Consider the following 26,432-nt stretch of genomic DNA (forward strand, 5'->3'; position numbering starts at 1 on the left):
GTTTAACAAATCACTGAGACTCAAATCTGGAATAAACTTTATTTTAAGTGAACAAGAATGACAACAAAAATGACTCTTTTTTTGGGAATTGGCTCTCTGCTTCTTTTTACAGTAAAAAGCCACAATTGAACTCCTCACACACACAACCACACACGCGCTTAATTGTAGGTCATGTATCTGGGAGTGGCGCTGAACTTGGCGTAGGACTTGATGACCTTGTTGACGGCTTCCAGGAAGTCCTTCTCTGTGGCGATCTTCCTGCGAGCCCTGATGGCGAACATGCCGGCCTCTGTGCACACGCTGCGGATCTCAGCACCTGGCAGCAAACGCACAATATTAAAGTCTGCTTAGGACAACTGTCATGTTCAATCACTCAACAGTTCTAGGTTTCGGATGAGATGCTTCTATGGCCATTTTGTGGCGCAGTAGAAAGAAAAGCTTTTAATGTTAGTGTCTTTAGATCTCAACTTCCTCACAACCAAACAGGTTCAACTGCATTTAGACCCTCGTGCCATGTTCCTGATTTATAGAGACTGTTGTTTTTGTACATCTCCTTCCTCATCATCATCATTCTGTGGTGAACCATGTAGTACCTTCAAAACATCAACTTCTCATGTCTTAATAAAACATGTTTATTATAAAAATTGTTTAAGAACAAACATGTAATCCTTTGGCTTATCTTAAAAAAAAAATCTATTACTAAATTTGGAGACACATGGTTTATTAGACAGCAACAAAATGTTACGGTGCGCCCTAGTGGCCACACGCAAGAACTCCACCAGTGGACAAATATTTAAGGGCACATTTAACTTAGAAAAACTAGGAATCAAAATTCCACACGGCAACAAAGAGCTGAGAATATGGAACACTTGTGTTATGATGCTTTCAGTACAGGAAGTGACTAGAGCTACAAGGAATGTGAGTCTTAAAAAGAAAGAACGGACTGAATGCTGAAGTGTCAGTCTTACCGGTGCTGTTGGGACAGAGGCGAGCCAGCAGCTCAAAGCGAATGTCTCTCTCCACACTCATAGAGCGGGCGTGGATCTTGAAGATGTGCGTGCGACCCTGAAAGACGATACACACCGGTGTGAGGCGAGTGGGTTCATTAAAGAAACCCGGCTCAGACACAATCCACTTCATGAACTCACCTCCAGGTCCGGCAGGCTGAACTCGATCTTCCTGTCCAGGCGTCCGGGTCTCATCAGAGCCGGATCCAGGGTGTCCGGTCGGTTGGTGGCCATCAGCACTTTGATGTTGCCTCGGGGGTCGAAGCCGTCCAGCTGGTTGATGAGCTCCAGCATGGTCCTCTGGACCTCGTTGTCTCCGCCGGCGCCGTCGTCAAAACGAGCACCTGGCAGGTTCACACGCAAAAGGACGAGTTTCTGGTTATTAAACAATAACATTCAATGTTTTCTGAAAGGATTTTCTTTTCATGTTGCACCAAAACAATACACATTTTTGGGGTCATTTTAAAGATATCAAAGATTGGAGTCTCCAATCATTTCTACAAATGTCTCTTGATGTAACCCTGATGTGAGCGTAGCTTCAGCCATTTTGTGAGCATCAACTCAAACCTATTCGAGAAAGTTTACGGTACAAAATAAACTATAAAAAGTTTGACCAGTGAGGCGAGCCTTACCTCCAATGGCATCAATTTCATCAAAGAAGATCAGACAAGCCTTCTTGGTCCTGGCCATCTCGAACAGTTCACGCACCATCCTGGCTCCCTACAAACCAGCAAAAAGACAGAAACCCCAAAAATGAACGTTTACATCCACCAGGATTCATTGATCCAACCGCCGCTGTTCTCCACGTCTCACTCACCTCTCCCACGTATTTCTGCACCAGCTCGGAGCCGATGACTCTGATGAAGCAGGCGTCTGTCCTGTTGGCCACGGCGCGGGCGCACAGAGTCTTTCCTGTGCCGGGCGGCCCGAACAGCAGCACGCCTTTCGGTGGCTCGATACCCAGATTGACGAACCTCTCGGGCTGGAAGACAAAGACAAACCGGATGATGTACAAGCGCCAGTTAAAAGTCAACTAAACTGGAAACGTCACTAAATTATTTACAGAACAAAAGTGTGTCCATTTGTAAAATCACTTAAAAAAAAAATAGTGTCTGGGTGATTGTTGTGACTCAGGAAAGATCTGGCGGTTTGGGGATTTTCTTAATTTGTGAACACTCACATGGAGCAGGGGGGTCTCGACCACTTCTCTCAGCTTCTCAATCTGCTCCTTACACCCGCCAACATCACTGTAGGTCACGTCAGGCTTCTCCTCCACCTACAACACAAGAGTTGTTACTGCAGCTTATTCTGGAAATGTCAGAAGCCTACATGGCAATTGTTCATGTTATTTGAGTAAAGATGGACTTAGATAAATAGATGAATGCATGGCCTCAACTTTTGACAGATTTCTCTACTTAAGTGTTGGATTCATACCTGCATCATGGTGACAGTCGGGTCAATCTTAGGAGGCAGAGGAATATGGATCTGATACTTGTTTCTGTCAACACTGAAAAAGAGACAGACTAAATTTAGCAGGTAGTTTCCCAAATAAGTCTTTCCAATCACCTTCGAGATAATTCAAAGAACACGTCAGCCTCACCCGACTCTCATGCCCTCCTCGATGTCCGTCGGGGCCACTTGGTCGCTCAGGTCCACCACAAACTTGGCAAACTGTTTGACATTGATAATGTATTTGGGGTCCTCTGAATCGGCATTGATGATCTTTGTGCATCTGTTTGAATAACACAGAGACACATTTGGGACTAGAAAGTTGTCTCATTCAATCATGAAAACCAAAAGATGTGTTTTGTACTGGAGGGGAACATTGTAAAACATAGTTTATGAGATATTATTGTAGAATACATCTTATTCTGTTATTTTGACAGGGTGAAAAAAAAGGTTTTTCAGTTGAATGCAGCAGGAAAGCTAAGAAAATGAACTCCGACACCATTCTACCAAATATTTAGCAGCTACAGAAAGCTAGAAAAGAATATTGCCACATGTTGTTTTATGCCACAATGCCATTATATATTCAAAACCACAGATTGTTTTGTTAATCTGCCAAGTTTGCTCTACCTTGCAACCTGCAGCGGCTGCTCACTCTGCAGAGTCTGTTTGTCTGCAGCCAGATCCCAGAGGGCTGGTGGAGCCAGGCCGGTGTCGGACTCCTTAATGCCTGTCAGAGACACACAAAAAAACACACAACTTCAAACACAACACAACCCAGCCGCCATCCAGTCACAACACCTGAAGTCAGTGGTTTACTGAGAAAACACAGCTTTGTGGTCATTTAAGCGTGTTTCTGGTTTCATTACCCACCGGTCAGCTCGTTGATCTTCTTAAGCAGCTGCTGGATGTCATCTTCCACTTGTTTGATCTGTCTGGAGTAGGTGCTTTGACCCTGAGGACAAACAGCGAGCAACGCATTAAAACATATGAATTAATCGTGTGTCAATGTGACCAATTCCCCATGTTCCGTTAGAGACGTCCACTGGCGGCTCGGGATGTACTTACATATGTTTTCAACAGGGCGATGTCTCCTTCATCCAAAGCTACGAAGATGAAGAAACAACATTAATCAGTTTACGTTGTGACATTGACACTGGGCCTCTGCCATTGTTGTCTAACAGAGCGGCGCAGTTTATTAACTTCCATAACGCAACACATTTTAAAGAAACGTTAACGGCTTTGACTAAAAATAGCTTTGGCAAAACCATATCGGTTATCATGGCCAGTGGTAAGAAAGTAGAGCTAACAAACAGCGCTAAGCTAAGTAGCTAATGTCGACGTTTCTTTTCAGCAAAACACATCGGTTGCTTTTAAGAATGTCCTCCAATGTCTAGACATACATCTGATAGGTGCGTCATCCTTCTCCTCTTTCTTAGTCTTCCGTTGGTCGTCTCCCAAATAGTCCGGCATTTTAATTATGGAGACAAACTGTTTCTCACAAAAAGACCGAGCTGCTTCGGCAGCTAAATTGTACAATTACACAGCAGCTTTGGGTTTCCGCCGCTTTCCGCCAGTCACCGGAAATACATGTCGGAATTTTTTTGAGGTTGTACCACCAGTTACAAACCATTTATAATAAGTTATATATATATATATATATATATATATATATATATATATATATATATATATATACATAACAATATATATAACAATATATATAACAATATATATATATATATATATATATATAAATATATATAATATAATATATAAAAATATATATATATATATATATATATATATAATATATATATATTGTTTTGTTTTGTTTTGTCAAATAAGCAATACTCATACAATTATAATTATAAATTGTAAATAACGATTCAATGTTACAAATAAATATCACAGTAAGTGGGTTTCCAGCGAAAACGCGCTGCTACGTAAAACGCGCATGCGGAACTGCAAAAGGGAGAAAGCGTAGTGACAACACGGAGCCGTTAGCGATGTGACAACGCAGCGCGTTTGCGGCACTTGGAGAGGGAGGCCCATGTGGTGTGTTAATGAGCGGCCCACAGACTTAAGCACTTTCAGAAACCTTTCGCTTGATAATTTCGGGACGTGAATGTTCGTGTAGCCCGTTTTTCTACAATGTTGTTAGAAGCGCTGCCCGGTGATGAAACGGTTGTCTTCACAGCCACTGCAGGTAAGCACTGAACGAGGCCAGGAGGTAGCTAGCTAGCTACCAACGTTCAATATGAAGACTATTGCTACACGTTAGCACGCAGCTAGAAAGCACAGAGTGAGGACTGAGCTAAGTTAGTATTATCAGCTAGCAAGAGCTCCTTTACTGTTAGTAATGTATGTTCTCCCCGGTTTATTCCAACTGTGTTTTTCCTTTGTTTCATAATGGAGCCGAGCTGCTGCCCACTCCTGGTTGCACTTGCTGCATGAATTCTTTTTTTTTTTAGAGCTTTTGAAATTAGCTGAATACTTTCACTTGGTTGATATTTCCCTGACTCGTATGTGTCCGTATGCCAGCCCTTAAGTACCGGGATGTGTGACGCCTGGACACCTGTTGTACCAGATAGTGTGACAGCTGACTATTATTAACTAGGACAAAATATATTAGCTGTAGTTTTCTAATTTTTTTTAAAGCGTCCACCCCAAACCACAGTGACACTTCAGCAATGTGCTTTTAGTAGGAAATAGAAAATACAAACATGTTCCATGTATACAAAAAAGCTCATTTGGGTCAATGGTCGTTTCCCCTTAATTTCCTAATATTTGGAGTAATTTATGGCTTATCAGGAATGCATTATTATCATCAGCATATCAATTAATTATGGCAGTAGGGCAATACATAATAATTGTTAGTTTACCAAAAGAGCGTATCTTATTTTCCAACTGTAAAATGCCCCACTCGGCACATATGTACATTTTCTTTTTACAAAAGAAAAATGTAAGGGATTGTTGTGTTTATTTATATATATATTGATATATATATGTATATATATATATGAAAAGAAATCCATGCTTCTCACCTCTCTGTCCCCTCCGTCAGCCTCTCTGCATATCGAGGTGGAACCCGTGGGTCGATGGTTCGAGGCCTACTTGAAGAGGAGGAACAGGACTGCATCCGCCTCCTTCCAGGAGCTGGAGGAGGAACAGGAGTCCTCTGAGGAGTCGGAGGATGAGGAGTTCCAGCTGCAGGAGTACGCGATGCTCCGAACACTTGACCCCAAAGACTGGAAGGTATTGGTCAAAAATAGGAATATAAAGGATTTTTTTTTTTAGTTGAGGAAATGTTTTAATGTTTCTTATTTATTATCCGTTAATCACAGGTTACATCAGCTCTTCTCCTACTTAATCTTCCTCTTGTTCTCTTGAATACAATGTAACAAAGAGAAATGTGTGACCTTGATAGCGGGCCAGACATGTAATCCCTCTATTGTTCGACTGGGAGCTTCAACAAATGCTGCGTAAATATTTGAAACTAGTGAGGGTTGTCCATCACAGGTAACAAAGTGGCATCTTCAAACTGCTTATTCTGTCTGCACAATAGCAAAGCCAAACGTATTCAATTAAGAATAATCTAAAAATAAATACAAAATGATCATAATGTGACTGAATGTTTTTTCTGACATTTTAAAGACAAGATGACAATAATCTGTATCTGCAGCCTGACACCCTTGAACCACTTTCTGTGATATTTGATCAATATTCTATTCCTGAGCTGGACACACGTTTTCCTCGTAGGTGCAGAAACCCTTCATACGAGTTCATTAATAGACGGCTTGTCATTTGAACCCTCTCCTCACTCTTTACTTTGTCAGAATCAAGATCACTACGCTGTCCTCGGGCTCCCACACTTGAGATACAAAGCCACACAGAAGCAGATCAAAGCGGCCCGTGAGTACCTCTCCTCTCCTCCTGCTCTCGTGGTTCATTCCTCACGGTGGCGGCAGCGACTAATAAATAACGTTCTCTGCTGTCTCTCAACAGACAAATCCATTGTGCTGAAGCACCATCCCGACAAGAGAAAAGCGACAGGAGAGCAGATTTTAGAGGGAGACAACGACTACTTCACCTGTATAACTAAAGGTAAAGCACCGCCTCTAATTGTTGTCAGTGCCAGTATTATGACTGGAGGGGCCTGAATTCACAGCGTTCTGTCGTTGTGTGAACCTCAGCTATAGAAACCCTGTCGGACCCCGTGAAGAGGAGAGCCTTCGACAGCGTCGACCCGACCTTTGACAACGCCGTGCCTTCAAAGAACGAAGGCAAAGAGAACTTTTGGGAGGTGTTTCCTCCTGTGTTCGAGAGAAATGCCAGATGGTCTTCCAAAAAGCACGTGCCCACACTCGGGACCATCGATTCCTCCTTCGAAGAAGTCGACAATTTTTACTCTTTTTGGTAAAGAAGAGTTGATTTGATTATAAGGATCTTAGTGGTTGGCCGAGCAGAAAGATTGAACCGTGTCTAAATAAAGTGTGTTTAAACTTGTTGCAAATTTGTTTTGTTAAAGGTACAACTTTGATTCATGGAGGGAATTCTCATACCTGGATGAGGAGGAGAAGGAAAAGGCCGAATGGTAAGCTCTCCTCTCCCCGCTGCACTGAAACCGGTGAAAGAGTTTGTGTTGTAGCTCAAGGGTCCCACTGACGTGTTGTCACTTTGTCAAACAGTCGAGATGAGAGGAGATGGATCGACAAGCAGAATCGAGCCTCCAGAACTCAGAGGAAGAAGGAGGAGATGAACAGAATGCGAACACTAGTTGGTACAGTCCCTCAGCCAACACACACACACACACGCTGCAAGATGAATGAAACGCATTCAATATATCCTAACGCTACATTAGGCTGTTGAATGTTTTTGTAAAAACAACCCAATGTCTATCCAAAGAAATGGCCTCTTAACATTATGCGTGAGCCTGATGGTTGTTTCGCCTCGCTGCAGATACCGCCTACGGTTATGACCCTAGAATAAAGAAATTCAAAGATGACGAAAAATCCAGGAAGGAGTCTGAGAAGAAGGCGAAGGTGGAAGCCAAGAAGAGGGAGCAGGAGGAGAAGGAGCGAGTAAGTCTCATTCAGTCACTTTCTTTCTTTTTTACATCCGTTACTCAAACGGGAGGAAATAGTGCATTTGTTGGACTGATTTTAGCGGCGGATCGATCCAGGTTTGGTGCTCTGTGACGGTTATTCCCAAAGACGGGGTCGGGACACACACGTTTGTTGCCTGAGATTTTATTAGGAGCTCATGATGAAGTCTTTTATTGAACATTTACAGCCCTGAGCCACACAGGTTTGTTGGTATTGTTCTGATCTGTGCAGTCTGCTTGTTTTACTGATAAGAGGCTGAAACAAAGCTTGTTTAATGCTTTTATTTGGTTTCATATGAAGTATTTAACGAGTATGTTTTTTTTTATCAAACGTTTATATCTTTATGATATTCTAAGGTGATGAGGAAATTGCATAAAAACGGTCAGGAACGTTCATTGATTCATCAAATTCCCTCTTATGCGTTATAGACTCGGTCTACGGTGAAGTGGATGTAAACGATTGGAAGTAAAAACCAATAGTTACCGACCCCTAAATGGAACTAAGTCATTATGAATATTGTTAAAATGAGTTAATGGACTGTGACATCGTAGACGGACGGCTTAACCCTCACCAGTAGACGAGTAGTCGGTGGTTCTGTCCCCGTTTGTCAGAAGCTCATCCGTTATCTTCTGTGTGCTCCCAGGCCCGGCAGGCGGAGCTGGAGGTCGCTCGCTTGGCGAAGGAGAAGGAGGAAGAGGAGGCCAAGCAGGTAGCGCAGCAGGTCAAGAAGGAGAAGGAGATCCAGAAGAAGGCCATCAAGAAGGAGAGGCAGAAACTCAGGACCACCTGCAAGGTGACTCTCACACACCGGACCACCTGAGATGTGAAGGAGGTCCGTCTGACCGCGGAGACATGCACGAGTCATAGCGCTTCAGTTAAAGTGTTTTTCTCTCCCTCCACAGAACTGGAACTACTTTGCTGACAATGAGACTGAGAATGTGAAAATGATGGAGGAAGTGGAGAAGCTCTGCGATCGCCTGGAGCTGACGAGGTACTGAACTACGAGGAGTTTAATGCTCAACTTGTTTTGGACACATTTCTAACAATCGGGACCCCAAAAGAATCAATAACCGGTTTTCTTATACAGTCGCTCGTAGCAACGAGTAGAAGAGGTACTCGGATAAAAAACACCAAACTCATCACAAACTTTTAATTTACAAATTCACAAACAATATAAAGGAACATGGTAAATACATTTGACATGTGTGAAAAGAAGTATACACTTGTATGATCCAACCCCGTCTCATAACTCGAGCAACTATCCCAATATTTACCATAAATACGACTCGCAAACAACCCCGTCAAAGCATCCATCACCCACTCTTACATCCCTTTCTCATCGTGTGTGTGTGTGTGTATATATATATATATATATATACACACACACACACAACTACTATGGTTTTAGTTTTCTTCTGTATTTTATTGGACAGTTTTTGCTGCACAATCTTTTTAATGTTCTATATGCTTTGACATCTTATTTTTCATGGACTATATTCCACTACAGTGTGAGACTCATGAGATGTGTGACTGTATTTCATGGCGCTTGTTTCCAGCCTGCAGTCTTTGAATGAAATCCTGGCTTTGGGCTCAAAAGAGGACAGCAAGGTAGCCGTGGAGAAGCAGGTAACTTCTTTTTTTTTTTTTTTTTTAATCAAGATTCTTTGTGGCATTTTTCTTTTTGAGAAGATGAGATGCACAGCGAAGAGCAGCAGGAGACCCGCACAGGTAAAGGGTGTCGTCTGCTGGATGAAGGTCTCTCAACGTGCTGCTGCGCCCTCAGATGCAGGAGGTGAACGCCCAGCTGCAGAGGGAGAAGGAGGCCGAGATCCAGACGAGGCAGACGGTCCGCAGCGCTGAGCAGGCCAGCGGGGCGGGGGGCGCGGGGGGGAAGGGCTGGAACGAGGAGGACCTGCAGCTGCTCATCAAGGCCGTCAACCTGTTCCCTGCTGGGACCAACGCCAGGTACGGACCGCCGGCTCTTTAGCAAGTTACTGCATGCTGTAGTAATGACATGCTGCGGGTAAAGGTTTTTTTTATTCTTTTTTTTTTAGGACTTACTATTACTTTTCTATGATTTTTCCTTTTACTGTCTACATACTATTGACTTTTTTTTTTTTTTACGACACTTTCGTATGACTTAATATTTCTTTAATGCTATTCTATCACTATCATTTTGAAAGACGTACTATGATTTATTTGCATACTCTTGACTATTTTATGACATATTGTGATTTATTTCATGTAATGCTGTGACCTTTTATTACGTACTATGACCTCGATTTTCATGCCGAACTATACCATGACTTTAATAGGAGATGCTTTAAAAAATATTTAATGACTCAAATTATTTTGTTATAAATTTTGCAAATTATAATGGATACACTTTCATGGTATACTATAATTTTAATTGACTTACTAAACCATGACTTTTTTTCTTTTGAACCAATATACTACAGACATGAAAATCCCTCACCTTTTGGTGAAATTCGCCATTTTGAAACCAAAATAGGTGACCTACGTGAATCGTATAGATCCGAAGTTTTTGTTTTAGGGAGGGGGGGGGAGAGGGTCAACTGTCCGGTTTCTGAGATTGGAGTGGGACACGGAAAAAACTAAGGTCGTTATCATCTTAGCAATAGAAGATCTTTGACTGTCGAGTCTTGGCCAATCAGCGTTAAGATGTCTACAGCGGCTTCATTTCCCTCACACCAGTTTTTAATGACAAGATAGTCAGCTAGCTAACACGTTAGCTAACGTTGTTGGAGAGACAGCGAGTGAGATTACTGGCAGCGGAGAGTCCGTGGCAGCGTGTGACGACAGACAGGAGAGCGACGACTCAGCGGCGGCTCAGTTCTACCTACAGACACCTGACTACATATAAGGAGAGGACAATGGAGATTTTATCCAACTTTTATTTTAATAAAAAAAACTAAATGAGTTTCCTCCGTAAGGTGTCCGGGCTACTGTTTATATTTAAGGGTTTAAGATCTACGTGTAGGAAAAAGTGTATCCTCTAGTTAATTATCTATAGAGTTATGTGGTTATAATCAGTCACACATAGAGAGGTGTGCATGTTCAGGTTTACCTGGTGGAAACATTATTCAGTGTTCTAGACCAGCGGTTCCCAAACTTTTTAGGCCACGCACCCCCTTCTACATCCCGACCGGGTTCACGCACCCCCAATCCCCCACACCTTAAAAAAAAAAAAACGCAACAGAGCCTATTTATAGCCGCATAAAATCGGACCAATGCGAGAACTGTTTGCTCGCGCGTGGCGTTTGTTACAAGATTTAGTCCGCTGTATAAATTTCAGTAACACAAGGCGTCACTTTTAAAGAGCAATAAGGATGGCGAGGACACACGCACAGGCTCAGAGGCAGACTGCAGTTCACATTTATTTACTTAAACACAGTAAGCCACGTAAAGAACAAAGAGTGGCACATGCATAGGCTCAGAAACAGATATAAATAAAAAAGGAGGAGTCCATATGAGGATGTTCACATGCAGCGCAGCAAGAGAGATAGAGAGGGAGAAAGTGAGAGACTCACTTTGAGAGACTCACGTGAATGAGACTGCAATTGTTTTTGGCTGTTTTGTTACTCTTCCAATTTGGATCTAAAAAATGTAAGGGGCTTCTGACTTGCACTTGCATGCTTGGTGTTCAGGTGGCGGCGCAAATAAGAGGCTTCAGACAGCTGTTAGCCAGAACCTCACTGCACAACACGCACTGTGGCTTCGGGCAATCTGCATTGCCAATCCAAGTGAAGCCCAGACCCAGATAATTGTCATCATATTTCCTCTTTTTCCCAGTCTGATTCTCACTCTCGTCTCCTCTTTCTTTCTCCGACTCCCGGTCGATTTCTTCTCCCGGTCTCTCCCCAACGCACCTCTCTGTTTCTCTCCCTCCGGTTCCTCCCTCTCTCTCTGTCCCTCTCCTCTTTTATTACTGATAGCTTCAGATGTCCCACCTGACAGCTTCCCCGATTTCAGCCAGTTTAACATATTTTCATGGATGTTGCTGAATGAATGAAATGACGTTAGGTGCTCAAGCTAGGCTAGCTAGTGTGTACGTAAAAGACCGGACCCGAAGTGCATCTATTTATTAAATTGTACGTTTTTAAATTTAAATCTTACAAAGGGAATTTTTATAATTAAAAAATCCTACTTATTTTTTTTTTTTAAATTATGTTAAATATTAATTATTACACCATTAGACCACCATTACATTTTTCCTCTCGCGCACCCCCTAGAGGCAGCTTTGGGAATCCCTGCTCTAGACTAACAGTGACGTCTCCTCAAAGTAAAGTGGTACAACAGTATGACATAATATGGTCAAATAAAAAGGCTGGTACATTATACATATTATGGCATATAAGTGTAATATTATGAAGTGAAATGTAGTAGTAGCAAAACAATATTCAGTATAGTATTGCATATTGTAAGTATTAAGTCTACAAATATATATACACACACACACTACCGTTCAAAAGTTTGGGGTCACTTAAAAAGTCCTTATTTTTCAAAGAAAAGCACTTTTTTTTTTTCAATGAAGATAACATTAAATGAATCAGTAATACACTCTACATTGTTAATGTGGTAAATGACTATTCTAGGTGGAAACGTCTGGTTTTTAATGAAATATCTACATAGTGTATAGAGGCCCATTTCCAGCAACTATCACTCAGTGTTCTAATGGTACATTGTGTTTGCTCATCGCATAGAAGACTAATGGATGATTAGAAAACCCTTGTGCAATTATGTTAGCACAACTTAAAACAGTTATGCTGGAGAGAGAAGCTTTACAACTGGCCTTCCTATGCATAGCATTACATTTGTGGGTCCATTATACTCTGAAAATGGCCAGAAAAAGAGAACTTTCATGTGAAACTCGCCAGTCTGTTCTTGTTCTTAGAAATGAAGGCTATTCCATGAGAAATTGCTGAACATTTGTCTGGGTGACCCCAAACTTGTGTGTGTGTGTGTGTGTGTGTGTGTGTGTGTGTGTGTGTGTGTGTGTGTACACACTTGGGTATTGACAAAAGAAGAATTAAAACCCATAATGATCATAGTTTGTCAGCTTCTCGACGAGTGACTGCCCCCCCCGCCCTGCTGGTGTCACCTTTTTCACCCCTCATGAGTTTGTAGGTCTGACTGTAAATGTTAGACCCAGTGACAGGCTGGCATGAAATGGCTCGCATAATACTTGGTAAGGAGGCCATAATAATTTTTGACTCATGGCTGAAGTTTCTCCAGCTCTCCCCAGGTTGGCAAAAAAAGCATCTCAAAATGCATCAGATTGATGCTTTAAAATATGGAATATTTTAATTTTTCTTATGGGGGAGCATGCCCCTAGAGGGGTAATATCCTTCTCACCTTTTTCACCCCTGACCCATTTTCATGCCTGATACTAAGTCTTAGTTCTTATATTATACTTACATTATACTACATCTATATCTACATCTTTTTTTTCATTGCCTTTAACATACTATGACATTTTTACGCTGCCTTTTTTGTTTTTCATACTATGATTTAAAATGAAGTTTTTCCCACCGACTTGTTAAAAATACTATAACTTATCTTTGCATGCTGCATACATTTTGATGGCAAAGAATAATTCAACGTCCATTTTTGTATTGATGTGAATCCATGCCTCAGTTTATCCTAAATAAAATAGACTTATGGCAGACCTGTGTAGGAGGAAGAGGCCAATACAGCATTGGAGAGAATATCAGGTTTTAGAAGAGTTTATTAAACCATCTGTTTAGTGACCGACTAAGGTTGGCTCATATTTTCACTCATTGTTTAGCTTCTTTCTCTTTGCTGATTCTGCCTCATCCATAGTCACAAAATATAATGTAGCCAATAAAGAACTAAAGTGATATAGCCTTCGCTTATGTCATTCAGGATCGCTATTAAATTAATTTCAATATGAATTGTAACTTTACAAATGTTTTCCTTTTCAGATGGGAGGTTATTGCCAACTACATGAACCTGCACTCCACCAGCGGCATAAGGAGGACCGCCAAAGATGTCATCAACAAAGCCAAGAATCTACAGCGGCTAGGTGAGAAATCTAGTTCAGGGTCATACATTCAGTTGATGCTAATAAAGCTGTGTAGATGCAGGGTTCTTACGGTCATGGAAAACCTGGAAAAGTCCTGGAATTTTCAAATGGTTATTTCCAGGCCTGAAAAAGTCCTTGAAAAAAATAAAATCCCAGAAGTTTAGTAAAAGTCATGTAAATGTGTTCATGACGTTCATTTACGCTGAGTTTGAAATAATTAATATGCTTTTAAAAGAAAGACGCTCAATATAAGCAGGCATACATACAGGCATCTATATAAATGTTTATTCTTTTAATCAAACTATTGTCTCATTCATTTGTGTCATTTAAGGTTTACTGTATGCTTTGTATTGTCATTGTTAGTTTAAATACTACATTTACTCACTTTTTACTGTTTACACCCAGATTTCACTAAATGTTTGCTCATGGAAATCCATCGTCAGAATGTGTGTGAACCCTGTAGACGGGAAGGCTGCATATCTACTTTTGTTAATGTCGTCGCCACAGATCCAACGCAGAAAGACGAGATAAACCGAAAAGCCTTTGAGAAATTCAAGAAGGAGCACGGAGCAGTGGCGCCGACCATCGACAACGCCGTGCCGTCAGAGAGATTTGATGGTGGGTGGAGCTGCAGCTCTGATACAAGACAAGTCACGCTGAGGGAAGTGTTGTAACCACGGTGTGTAACCCGCTTCACAGGCACCGGCAGTGCGGCCTCCTGGACCACCGAGGAGCAGAAGCTTCTGGAACAAGCCCTGAAGACGTACCCAGTCAGCACAGCGGAGAGGTGGGAGAAGATCGCTGTCGCAGTCCCAGGACGCAGCAAGAAGGACTGTATGAAGCGGTACAAGGTGAGTCCAGCCAACCCTAAAACTCACTGATATCATGGGCTGCTGCTGATTTTTGTCCGTGTCGGCAGAATCTGACGCTTTCCCTCTTCCTGACAGGAACTGGTGGAGATGGTTAAAGCCAAGAAGGCTGCACAGGACGTTGCAGGAAAGAGTAAAAAATGACAAGAACCACAAAGAATAGTATTCGTGTTATTTTAACATTATTGTGTTGGTCTTTATTTTATAATAAAAATTAAAAGAAGGAGAAAATACAAGTGATATTTAATTTATTTGTTATGCTGTACAGGTTGTAATAGTCCTCAGAGCGGGTTGGTTGGTTCATGTCCTCATCCAGAACATTCCACTGCGGATCTGGTTGTAGTCGGGCAGCTGTTCAATTGGACCTGAGGGAAAGTACAGTATTACATCATGGGTTGTATATTTATATGTAACTGTTCTCATTCAAAAGGTGATTCGTTTGTTCTGACAATTAGGACAAACATACCAACGGCTGCGATGGCCGGAGCTTTGTTGAAGATGTATTTGGTACACACGTCCTTGATGGTCGTAGCATCAATGGCCTGTAGAGGCAGGAAAAAACTAATTACATTTAGCAATAGATCTTTCTTCCCTAAATTCCCATATCACCTGAAGCGAAGCCTAAAATCATTCTAAATTGGTAAACAACATATGCTGAGGAAAAGGCAATATGATTTAACATGAATTGGAGAGGTTGTTAGTCTTTAAGGCCTAATGTTTTGGCAAAATTTGTAGGCGCCACATTTATCAATATTCCCCACTGCCTCTTAATCTTTATTTTTAAACTAATGAAATAATTTGGGAAGCCCCCTGTACGTTGTGAGTGGCTGAGCTTTGAATGGATCCACTCACATCTATTCTGGCCTCCAGCTCGTGGAGAGGGATCCTCCGACTGTAGCACAGCATCTGTCTGCCGATGTCCTCACAGATAGGAGTGGATCCTGCAGTGAATAAGTGTTTATAGTTAGTCACTCACATGACAGATCTCTAGTTTAGCATGTTGAGAAAAAAAACAACATAACTAAAGTCACACAATAGATACGACTGACTAGGATTGCCAGCATGCCGTAGTACGCCTTCGCCAAGTTACAGTTTACATACACTGCTTCTAAAAATGTAATTTGTTATTCGTGTGAAATGGTCTTAATTAGGATATTCATTCTTGAGTTATTGACCAAAAAGTGTTTTGTCAGACCTTTTGAACCAGTTCATTGAGACCAAGTGGACGTTTGTGCCAAACCCTATCCATTACCATCTAATGGATCAAAACCAAAGCGCTACATTCTGCTTTTGGGACTTTACCGTCGAGATGCAGCAGCATGTTGGTCTTCAGCAGGTTTTTGGCCCGTGCGACCTCGCCCTCCGTCACACTCGTGCAGAGAGACATCCTAACGGGGAGCAACAAGATTCATCGTCAGTCGTTACATTTGGCCCTGGAAGTAGACGCAGCTACACAAACTAAAAAAACTACACAGACCGTACATCTGAGCGTGTACTCACCATTCCATCTGAGTGAAATGCATCATTTCGTCAATGGTGCCGGGCTCACACACCATGTAGAGCCCCCACAGGCCGGTGTCGGTGTAGCAGGTGTTGAAGGACTGGAAGCTGTGGCACAGATTCCCCTGACAGGCCATCTGAGCCAGTTTACTGGACAGATTCTGGGTTCACAAAGGACAATCAGACAGGGACGGTTACAGGATGGGAAGCCTGGGCTTCCTCTTCACTTTGTCACACAGCAGCAGACTGAAATTGTTAATGAGCTAAATAGAAATAACCGAGCCAGGCAGGATGTAGACCATGCCATCACTCAACAAGCTGTCTGGAAGTCGTCTCGGGCAGCTTGGTGTTCTCACTACATACTAAAGCTTCATCAGTCCTCACCACTCCTCCACCAAAGGAGCGGTCCCAGTTTCCAATCAGCGTGTTGGCCACCATGAGCGGGATGGTGTCGGGGTGCGACCAGCCGACCGCCTCCACTGCAATGGCGATGTGAGCCAGAGGCATCTTGTCGTCTCGCACACGGATCTGAAGAGAAGCAGAACTCGTTCACTCAAACTCATAGTCCCACTGCGCTATTCCAACACGTCCTTTCTTTCAAATAAACAGTCGTCAATGTTCTTGTTTTGTATTTATATGGGGAAATGATAAGAAATATTCAACTTGATTTACATGACAAAATTGAATACGTTGTTCAGAAAAAGAGAAGCTCAAACAATAAAGCGTGGCATTAGGCTCAAGACTTCAACTTACCTCACTTCCTGTGAAGTGGCACGGAGGAAGTTCCGGGGCTTCCCCTCTGTATGTGCCGGGAAGTTTTCCGAAATGATACTTGGCCAAATCAATGAGCTCATTGTGTGAAACACCTGATCAAAAACACACCGTGATGCCGTTAAGATCGACTTTGGTCTGGTGGGAGTTATGAACAGTCAGCAGTAATGTCAACTAACTTTACTTAGTCTCATGAAAAGATTCTACATGAGCCGATGACAGATGCGGAGAATTAGCCAGCATTGATGAGGGTTTGTTGTTTCATATCAAACTAAAATGTCAACCATGTGAGGAGATGAACAGCTCTGACCTCCGGCAGCAGCCAGCACGATCCTCGGGCCTTTGTAGTGAGTCGTGATGTACTGCACCAGGTCGCCTCTGTTGATCGTCCTGCAAGCAAACACACCCGACTTACAGCGTGAAAGAAACGGCACGAGAACGTTGGACAGCAGGAGAGAGAGAGTGCATGAAGCGCAATGATCCAAATGTTTGGGCTTACTTGATGTTCTCGGTGGGGCCCAGGATGGTCCTGCCCAGGGCGGTGGCATGGTACGCAGTCGCGTGCAGGTAATCGAAGACCACTTCCTGCAGATTGGTCTCGACTTCCTGCATCTCTCTGAGGATCACCCCTCGCTCCCTCTCGATCTCTGCCTCGCCCAGTGTGCTGTTCTGGATGATGTCCGCCAGGATCTCCACAGCTGGTGGAGAGAAGACATTTTATTTGGGTAGACGGAGGGATTATTTCTTTTTATGATTCTGCTGATGATCTGCAGCTGCCAGAGTCACTTTAAAAAACCTCCCATTTCACTGCAGCAGGGTCTGACAGCCCGCCTCGCTCAGTCCTGCTGAACCTGTACACCGCAAATTGTTTTGTCTGATTTGCTGCTTGTGTATGAGACACCAGAAGAGAACCCCTCACGCCACGATTACGTCATCAAATATGAAATTCCCTGCAAAGCAACAACACATATGCTACCGGTCTTCATCACCATGGTGCTCATCACCACATGACGGTCTTGCCCTCAAAGCCACATTCAGCCGCTCTGCCCTGCTGCACCGTACCTCGTGGAAGATCTTTAGAGAACGCTTTGGCGTAGTACACGGTCTGCTCTCGGGACGTGTAGGCGTTCAGGTGAGCCCCCATGTTCTCAATCTCCAGCTCCAGATCCAACTGGGAGCGCTTTCTGGTGCCCTGTCACACACATGCAAACGGTGAACAAACCTTTCAGTTATTTGTTTTTATTACATCACCCTAAAAAGGTAAATGTATACATTTTGCTCACTCGTCCTTTTTGTCTTTATAAACGCTGCACTGTAACCACCTCACCTTGAATGCCATGTGTTCCAGGAAATGCGCGGTGCCATTATTTCTCTCATTCTCGTAGCGACTGCCGGCGTCTATCCAGAGGCCCACCTGTACGGAATCAGCAATGAATATCCTCAGGCTAACATCTACCCAGTCTCTGCGGCTGCTGTCCCAGAACCTCAGAGATCTGAGACGAGGCCGTCTTCTGTAATGACGGAGCTCAACTCTTTATTACGCTTTGGGATAAAACCCGTCAAGTGACACACACAGCTCTGAGTTGACCTCAGGCCTCGAGATGCTTCGCTACAATATACTGAAACAAAACCACAGAATGTAACTGGGCTCTTTTTTTATAATTATAATTTAATATTGCCGACACTTGCAACTCATTACTTGTGACTAGTTACAAATTTAAGAAGAATCACCGTCTGAAAAGATGGCAACAATGTTGTCCTATACATTCCACTATGTAGTAAGGCGAGGTTTAGTCGTTATATCAGGGCTTTTGATTTGTTCCCCTAAAAACAAAACAAAAATACTTGTGTCTTGAATTACGTTATTATAGTTTGGGCTTAAAGGATTCAGTTAACAAAAACAAATACATTTAATTGTAGTTAAATAAACAGCAAGTCTGTGTGTGCCGGCTCTTCTCTCCCTCTCTTTCTTCTTTGATCTAGTCAGCTTTCTTTCACCCGTTCACTAATATTTTACGGTATTTCCATTCTAATGTGAGACAAGACCTCAAACTCCTGCCACTTTAATTCTAACTTGCTGAGGTGGAATCAATTTTGTGAATCATATTGTGAAAGAAATGTCTGTCCCCCTTTCTCTCTTCCTGTGTGTGTGAGTGTATGTTTCATGAACACTCCATGTTTTGTTATAAAAGTGCAGCTCGGCAACAACTGGAGCATCTAACTCAATATTCTTTCATAAGACCAACGAGATTACAGTTAGTATGTGAGAGACTTGGGAGTGTGTGTGTGTGTGTGTGTGTGTGTGTGTGTGTGTGTGTGTGTGTGTGTGTGTGTCCTGCTCCCTCTCACCGTGCAGGTGGTCAGCCCCGCGTCCTCAGAAGACACCCGCAGGCCGTTCTCTAACGTGGTGCTCTTGGTCTCGGGGACGTTCAGGGCCACCTGCTGCGCCGCCTGCGTGGCCAGCAGCCGGCGCGGTGCAGCCGGGACGACCCCCGCTGATGACCGGTCATGATGACACTGCGAAAGTGGGACAGTGACGTCAGCTGTTACAGTCCACGAAAATGACGTCAACTGACATTAATAACCCATTCCGTCGTTTTACTGAGCTCATAGGTTAAACTACTTTTTTAAGAACTCATCTCGTAATACACCAGCATGTAGCGTCTGCTAGCTAGCTTGTTAGCAAACAGAGCCTGACCGGCAATGACGAGGCGGTTTCCTCCGTTCCGCTGGACCGGAGCACCTGTCGAGGAAGCGCTGTATCCGAAATAAGACCGGTAACGCGTACTCTTACCCTGCGTAAAGCATTGGTCTTCAGTAAATGTCTTTGAAGGAGATACTTCCCAGCAGACGTGAAGCGCTGCAAGGACGCCGCCATATTGTTTATCTGTCACACTGCGCGAGAGCCGGCTTCGATGACTCGTTTCTACACTACATCCGCCGGGGGAAATAAAAGCCAGAGGACTATTCAAAACTTCAAAGTAGTCCTACAAAGGTTATAATATTAAGAAAAGTTGTATTTGCAAATCAAATTAAGGCATATTCACATTTTACGAATGAATAGATGCTTGATGAAAACTAACGCTATGTTATGCTCTTTGACTTATATTCCCAATTATTACGTCTATATTCACAAATAGGCGTCGTCAAGTATTTCCATTTTTTGGGGGATTATATTAAATATATTTGACTTCATTGCTTTGCTGGTAAAGTGAACCCCGTGGTCAGGTTTATTTTGAAAGGGTCTGACAGCTGGGAGGCGGAAGTGTTGCTTTAGCTTAGCGCGAATTTTCTTCAGAGGGTCTCAAGATTGTCAACCTCTTCACAGCCGTTCACAGTGAGTAGAAGAGACACGCAAAGAGAAAATAGGGATTCATGCACATCACGGAGTCAGCTAACGTTTGAACTCTTTCCTGAGTTTAATATTAAGTTCCGTAGCATCGCTAGCTTCCAGCTAACGGTTGTGTTAGCTGCTGTTGCTAACTCGTAGCATAAACTTTAGCCGATGCTTTAAACCAGCAGTCAACAGCCATTATCTGTGCTGTGGCTTTCCAGGTAATAAATGGCTGGCGGCGAAAATCTAATGGAAGGTGATCTGGAAGATGGGGAGATTTCCGGCTCCGGCTCGGACACCGAGATGGGCACCGCTCGACCCCAGGTTCCTCCGGCTTCTAGCGGCCAGTCCTTCCACGACCGAGCCGCTGCGCAGCGCTCTGCCGCCGCCTACCGCAGCACCGGCAGGGCGGTGGAGTCCAGCGACAGCGACCCGGATTCGTCCGACGAGGAGGCGACCGTTTGGCGCCGGAAGCGACAGAAAGTCACCAACGTCCTCCAGCGGCCTGCCTGCACCACCCGGCCGGAGCCGACCCGCATGCCCGGCTCCGGCGCGCCGGGAGGCCGCAAAGTGAACAACATTTGGGGCTCTGTGGTCCAGGAGCAGTGCCAGGATGCCGTCGCTGCAGAGCTGGGCATATTCGGCATGGAAGGTGAAGTGAGCATGTCCAGCAGAAATGTGGAGACATATAACTTTGTGTTGGCCCGGAAGATCATGGAGAAGGAGAGGGAGATGGAGAAACGGGCGACTAATGATGGAGAGGTGAACATGCTGGACGCCCAGCTGGAGGAGTACATGAAGGACCGGGACTCTGAGGAGAGGGATGCCAAGAGGAAGAGGCCGGCTAAAGAGAGGCTGGGCCCCAGGGCGGAGATGGACATCAAGGGCCGGTACGAGATCACGGAGGACGACCCCGATGACAAGGTGACGGAGGAGATAGCACACCGGCTGCAGGAGCCCAAAAAGGATCTGATCGAGCGCATCGTCACCGTCATCGGAAAGAAAAAAGCCATAGAGCTGCTGGGAGAGACGGCCACGCTGGAGGAAGGCGGCGGCGTGCACACCATGGACGGCAGCAGGCGACGGACGCCTGGCGGGGTGTACCTCTACCTGCTGAAGAACACGCCTAGCATCAGCAAGTCCCAGATCCAGAAGATCTTCTTTGACGAACACCAGAAAGAGTGCAAGAGCAAGAAGGCCGCCCAGAAGAGGAGGCGGTACATGGTGGCCAAGAAGATGAAGCAGGCCATCGGCACGTTGAACCTGCAGGAGCACGATGACGTCTCCAGGGAGACTTTCGCCAGTGACACTAACGAGGCCCTGGAGTCACTGGAGGAAGGTGCAGACGACGAAGAGGAGGGTCAGGAGGAAGCTGCCGTGGGCATCGAGGAGACGGCAGCGGTGGTCTACAACGCTGCGGACCTGGAGGTCTTTTGAGGGATGCCTGCCATTTGAACTCTGGGAGGTTTTGAACATGTTCATTTAGGATTACAATTACAACACCACACTCAAAGCACCGCATACGTATGTTCTCCTCTGCATCCAGAATCTCACCGCCGTGTCCTTCTTTTTTTCTTTTTTTTTTTTTTCCTCAGCAATACAAGAACAGTTTACGTTTAAGGAAATATTGGTTTTGTTCAGTGCAGCATGGGTTTGTAGATTGCAGCACATGTAAACAGTGATTTGTGATACAAATGTTGTTTGCCTTTAAATCAAATTCTTATTAATCAGATCTTACCTAAGTTGTTGAAGCATATTGAGGTAACAATGAAGCGCTCTTGTTCATTTTCAAATATACTTACTTTTTTTGTTTGTTCTACGTCTTCATTAGGATATAACGAGATTTTGATTTCTTAACTCAATTTGTGTGGAACATAAATAAATTACTTAAAACTCATTTCTCACTGGGTTTGTTCAATGCTGCTCACTGTAGAGTTCTTCCAGAAGCATTGTGATCTAGATCAGTGCCTGTGAGATGAACGTTTGCAGCAGTTTGGGCTGATTATCTTTTGGTTGGTTTTCTTAGACACAAAAGAGCCAGAAGAGCAAAGGTTTGTCCACTAGATGGCAGACTTCTGATGTTTAGATGCAGTATTGCTCCCATACAAGTGGATGAAAGGACACAATGCATAAAGTAGTTTAATCTATATACCAGAGGAAGCATGTGATGGAAGGTGCAACACACTATATGTAAACGTTTAAACAAGTATGAACCAGTGGGTAGGATTTAGGGGGATCTGTTCGCAGAAATGGAATACATAATTCATAACTGTTTTTATTATTGTGTAATATCGCCTGAAACTAAGACTTTTGTTTTGATTCGTTTAGAATGAGCCCCTCATATCTAGGAGTCGGTCTTCTTCAGAGTCCACCATGTTGCATCGCTATGTTTTCTACAGTCGCCCAGAACAGACAAACCAAACTGTTGACTGGGTTTGGTGACTTATCAAGAGAAACTGGGACTACAAATACATCGCAGTTGAAGATGAAGGTGGATGAAGGCACCCATCTCGTCGGGCTCGCTCGCATCACGGTCCGTGTGAACGTGAATCTCTCCAGACGGCGACGGCCTCTGTCGTCTCGCGACATCATCACCACATCCACAACAACAATTCATTCGTGAATTTATCAGTCACGGAAATTAACTCACACAATCATCAGCCAAGGAAAGTCGCTATTGGCTGTCATAAAAGTCACTTTAAGTCCCTAAATGAAGTCATCGCCTAATTTGCATAATCCTAATGGAAGTTGTAGGAGACAGGAATAATTTAATTATCTTTATTTAAAAGGGACCATGTACAGTTCAAACTTTAGTGTCACCACTTGATGCACCGTACCAGATTATAGCTTCAGCTCATTTGCATCTGTCGTCCCTTGGCAGGTCATAACAAACATAACACAATAGCAAACAGTGCAGGATGAAGGACACAATACAACATTATACCTGGTGAGAAGAACACACAAGACACACAATACAAAGACACAGAGCAGCACATTAAAAGTAAGGAATAAAAACCATAACAATTTTGCTCAATGAATAAAGCGCTGAGCAGCTTTCAACTGATTTTTTCAACTATTTTTTAAAGTGCTGATAGAGCTGCAGCTCTTCACTGAATATAGTGTTTATAGCAATGTTTTGTGCTTATTTATGGCAGCTTGCTTTGGTGGAACTGTTATAAGGCTTTGCCTTTTGAGTATGTTTTAAAGTTGTAGAAGCTCCAACCTTACCCAATTTAAGTCTGAGAGCCACTAGGGGTCGAATGGGAGAACATGTTCAGCGTGTTCTGCCACAAACAAATCCAACGTCCAGTGCGCTGTGTCTCTTTCATCCAGTCATTCTCTGCTCCGTGACACCATAGCATTAATCCGCTTGTCCACTACACTTGAATAAAGTTGTAATGTTGCAGCACAACACAGGATACAAGACCGGATACAGCACGACCACGTTGACACGACCACGGTCAAGAACTATTGTGCTTCCCATCCACACACACCTGTTCTCATTCGCTATATGCCCTTTGAGCTGAATGTGCCACCCTGTGTTCAAATAAAGGAACTACATGTGACAGTGAAGAAACATTTACATCCGCTCTGTAAGCCAGATCAGCGCGATTCATTTTCAGTCTGTGAGTCTCCTCTCTGCTCTGAGGCTTTGTTTCACTCAAACGTATAATGACCTCATGGAGACGCGAAGCCAGTTTGGGTATAAAACAGCACTTCACCCTCATTTCACTGAATGTATTGTCAACACCTATGGGACCCTGAAGGAGAGGCCTGGTGAAAACAACATGGCCGAGAAGGATAGAAAGCCTCTTCTCCTTTGGTCGGCGTGACTGTGTCCAAAGACCGGCAAAGCATTTACAGTCCAACATTTGAAATGATAATCGTTGTTTGGGTCAATTTTGAGCACGTAGAAAACAACTTGCCATTCTATAAATGGTTAAACAATAAGAAAATTCACAGGAAGGTATTTTCCTATTCATATAAACTTTACAAGTATGAAACTGCACATTCTGTTCAAGAAATATACCGCTGCATGTCTAACATAAGGGATGCGTTGTATGGCCCACTTCATCCATCGTGGGGTGAGTGAGTCTGGTTATGCACCTAGCCTGATATTCACATTAAATTGACATTTTGTTTTTAGTTCATATTCATGTGGGAATTCAAAGATTTGAAACCAGGTTATGCATTTTGAAAAGTGCAGTTTAGTTGACAAGTGATGAGTCTGGAGTTAAATGACTTGAGGGACTAAAATATGGCATCAGGAGTTCCTTACGGGCTTTCCTATTGAATTGTTCTAGCAGGTGAAATCATTCTAACAAGGCTACTGATTCATTTATTCTGAAATAACAGTGTAGGCTACACGTTAAAAAAAATAATAGTTTGCTTCACAGAAGTTCTCTGGTCATTATCCAGAAATGCTTGCAACCGTGGCGGCTGCACATTAAGTGTCCAGAAGTTACTGCATATATTCAGCTGTGCAAAACAAATGTCAGCAGACCAGTTTATTGACTAGTAACACTTATGTTGTATTTCTCTTGTCCCATTTCTTTTTCATTTGCAAGGGACTCACCCTCCCCTGCAGCCACATTGTCTCCAATATTGTCCTAATCACATTGAGAAAGTAATGAAAAGAGAAACAGTTATCAATAATGTATAATAACACAAGGACGCAAACTTAGATGGACACATTTGACATTTTATTTGGAAAATATAAAGTTGATAGTCACAACTTGCATCTCTGTTACAGCAATACAAAAACACTTAAGATTAATTATTAAGATTGATTAGTAAAGGCTTTGTGTAGGATGTTCATTAAACTGTGCCCAGATGGGCAAATGGAGATTTTACAAATGAACTAATGGCTTAACGGAACTTTCTACATCTGTGTCCCCGGTGAAGAGGCTTCAGCTTGAACTGAGTAAACATAACAACATGTAAATAGTTCATTTTGCTTCACACCACAAAACAAAAGTAGCAAAATAACCAAGTTCAGTTGAGCGTGTAGTTCCTCTCAACGTGTGTGCCGATACTGGACCGTGAAGGTGATATTGCAGTGCACACCCCGTCCACCTGCTCACGGCCCATTCCTCTCGAGACATGCTCTAAGATACGGTCGGCTGTTAGCAGCAGCGGCTAAGTCACGTGATCTTGCGTGTCTCTTTCCACCGTCGCGTAGCTCAACCGATCATTTTAACACACCGGGGATGTTATAAGGTCGCTTGGTTTTCACCAGACCTACGTTTAAAAAAGTGATTGCTGCCGCATGTCGATTCAATTCTTCATTTCGCGGCTGCTTTTGAAGAAGTCTAACGGGACCGCCTCGTCGCAGCCGGCCTACGAATGCAACGTCGCAGGATTATTCAATTCAATTCAGTTTATTTTATATAGCCCAACACGTCAGAGATCTGTCTTTCAAATGCCCCTCACTGCAGGCTGAATCTCATATATAACCCAGAGCTTCTGTTGGCTGTATGGAACACAAAACCTAGTATTTTGAACGACAGAAAGATAAATGTCTCAAATGGAGGAACCCAGACAGACAGAGTTGAACAAACTAAGGGAGGAAGTAGCCAGGCTTACAAAAAAGCTGGAAGAAGGAAAAAAAGACCTTGAGCTGTCACATGATGACATGGCTGCACAATTGCAATTTGCCACCAACATAATGAACTCAGACACCACAAATAATTTGGCAATTCAGCAGGATTACAAGGATAGGAGGACCTCTGATCAGGCAGAATGAGTTCATTACTGACAAACTGACCCAGACTGAATTTCAGGATTACGGTATAAAGGCAAAGAATACTAAACTGCAGATAGAAAATGAAGAGCTTCAGGAAAAAAATGAAAAGCTTCAGGAAGCAAATAAAGTACGCAGGGAAGCAAATGAAGAGATGCGTGAAAATGAGAAGATCCAGACTGCTGAAGTGGCCTCCCTCACATCTCTGTATGGGGAAATACAAGAACACATGGAATGTGTGCATTTAACTTGACTGTGAAATGAGAGAATGTCACAGAGCCAAAGTTGAGTCATTGGAACAACAAAATCAACAATATTTGTCAAAAGTCAAACAATTGCGTGTTCAGAAGGAGAGCATGGTAATGAGCTCACTGAACTTGAGTCTATGACACCTGCAATTACGTCTCTGACAGCTCAACAACAACAAAAGATCCGTGATCTTCAAGACCAGCTCCAGAAGATGGAGAGGAGAAAATACTTGCAGGACGTCAGAATTGTGTAGAAGACTCATCTGAGAATCAGAGAGATCAGAGCCTAGTGATGATGAATACACCTGAGGATCAAACAGAGGAGACAGCGCGTGAGGA

General features: G+C 43.3%; 4 protein-coding genes across 4 annotated transcripts; 2 read left to right on the top strand and 2 right to left on the bottom strand.

Moving 5' to 3' along the window:
• Positions 1 to 25: 25 nt before the first annotated feature.
• Positions 26 to 3,991, bottom strand: psmc2 (proteasome 26S subunit, ATPase 2). Its single transcript, XM_079236224.1, has 12 exons — positions 3,857 to 3,991; positions 3,522 to 3,559; positions 3,327 to 3,408; positions 3,084 to 3,183; positions 2,608 to 2,739; positions 2,442 to 2,514; positions 2,188 to 2,283; positions 1,825 to 1,989; positions 1,640 to 1,727; positions 1,149 to 1,351; positions 969 to 1,065; positions 26 to 316 (listed from the first exon to the last, which is right to left on the bottom strand). Exons 1-12 carry the CDS (start codon positions 3,924 to 3,926, stop codon positions 159 to 161), a joined length of 1,302 nt encoding a protein of 433 aa, XP_079092350.1. The 5' UTR covers positions 3,927 to 3,991; the 3' UTR covers positions 26 to 158.
• A 509-nt stretch (positions 3,992 to 4,500) lies between these two features.
• On the top strand, positions 4,501 to 14,727 carry dnajc2 (DnaJ (Hsp40) homolog, subfamily C, member 2). Its single transcript, XM_079236166.1, has 16 exons — positions 4,501 to 4,662; positions 5,521 to 5,711; positions 6,293 to 6,368; positions 6,462 to 6,560; positions 6,650 to 6,872; positions 6,985 to 7,050; positions 7,145 to 7,236; positions 7,416 to 7,537; positions 8,205 to 8,354; positions 8,464 to 8,552; positions 9,118 to 9,187; positions 9,345 to 9,526; positions 13,528 to 13,628; positions 14,136 to 14,246; positions 14,328 to 14,479; positions 14,576 to 14,727. Exons 1-16 carry the CDS (start codon positions 4,608 to 4,610, stop codon positions 14,639 to 14,641), a joined length of 1,845 nt encoding a protein of 614 aa, XP_079092292.1. The 5' UTR covers positions 4,501 to 4,607; the 3' UTR covers positions 14,642 to 14,727.
• Positions 14,728 to 14,730: 3 nt separating this feature from the next.
• On the bottom strand, positions 14,731 to 19,652 carry pmpcb (peptidase, mitochondrial processing subunit beta). The gene is made up of 13 exons (XM_079236167.1): positions 19,563 to 19,652; positions 19,118 to 19,285; positions 18,096 to 18,182; positions 17,831 to 17,960; positions 17,268 to 17,466; positions 17,079 to 17,158; positions 16,751 to 16,863; positions 16,382 to 16,525; positions 15,998 to 16,158; positions 15,800 to 15,885; positions 15,350 to 15,438; positions 14,964 to 15,039; positions 14,731 to 14,862 (listed from the first exon to the last, which is right to left on the bottom strand). Exons 1-13 carry the CDS (start codon positions 19,644 to 19,646, stop codon positions 14,798 to 14,800), a joined length of 1,482 nt encoding a protein of 493 aa, XP_079092293.1. The 5' UTR covers positions 19,647 to 19,652; the 3' UTR covers positions 14,731 to 14,797.
• Positions 19,653 to 20,330: 678 nt separating this feature from the next.
• phax (phosphorylated adaptor for RNA export) lies at positions 20,331 to 21,655 on the top strand (the record flags this gene model as incomplete). Its single annotated transcript, XM_079235783.1, has 1 exon — positions 20,331 to 21,655. One exon carries the CDS (start codon positions 20,331 to 20,333, stop codon positions 21,537 to 21,539), a length of 1,209 nt encoding a protein of 402 aa, XP_079091909.1. The 3' UTR covers positions 21,540 to 21,655.
• Positions 21,656 to 26,432: the final 4,777 nt, after the last annotated feature.

This window comes from Taurulus bubalis (assembly GCF_910589615.1).
Source record: "Taurulus bubalis genome assembly, chromosome: 20".
Classification (NCBI taxonomy): Eukaryota; Metazoa; Chordata; class Actinopteri; order Perciformes; family Cottidae; genus Taurulus; species Taurulus bubalis.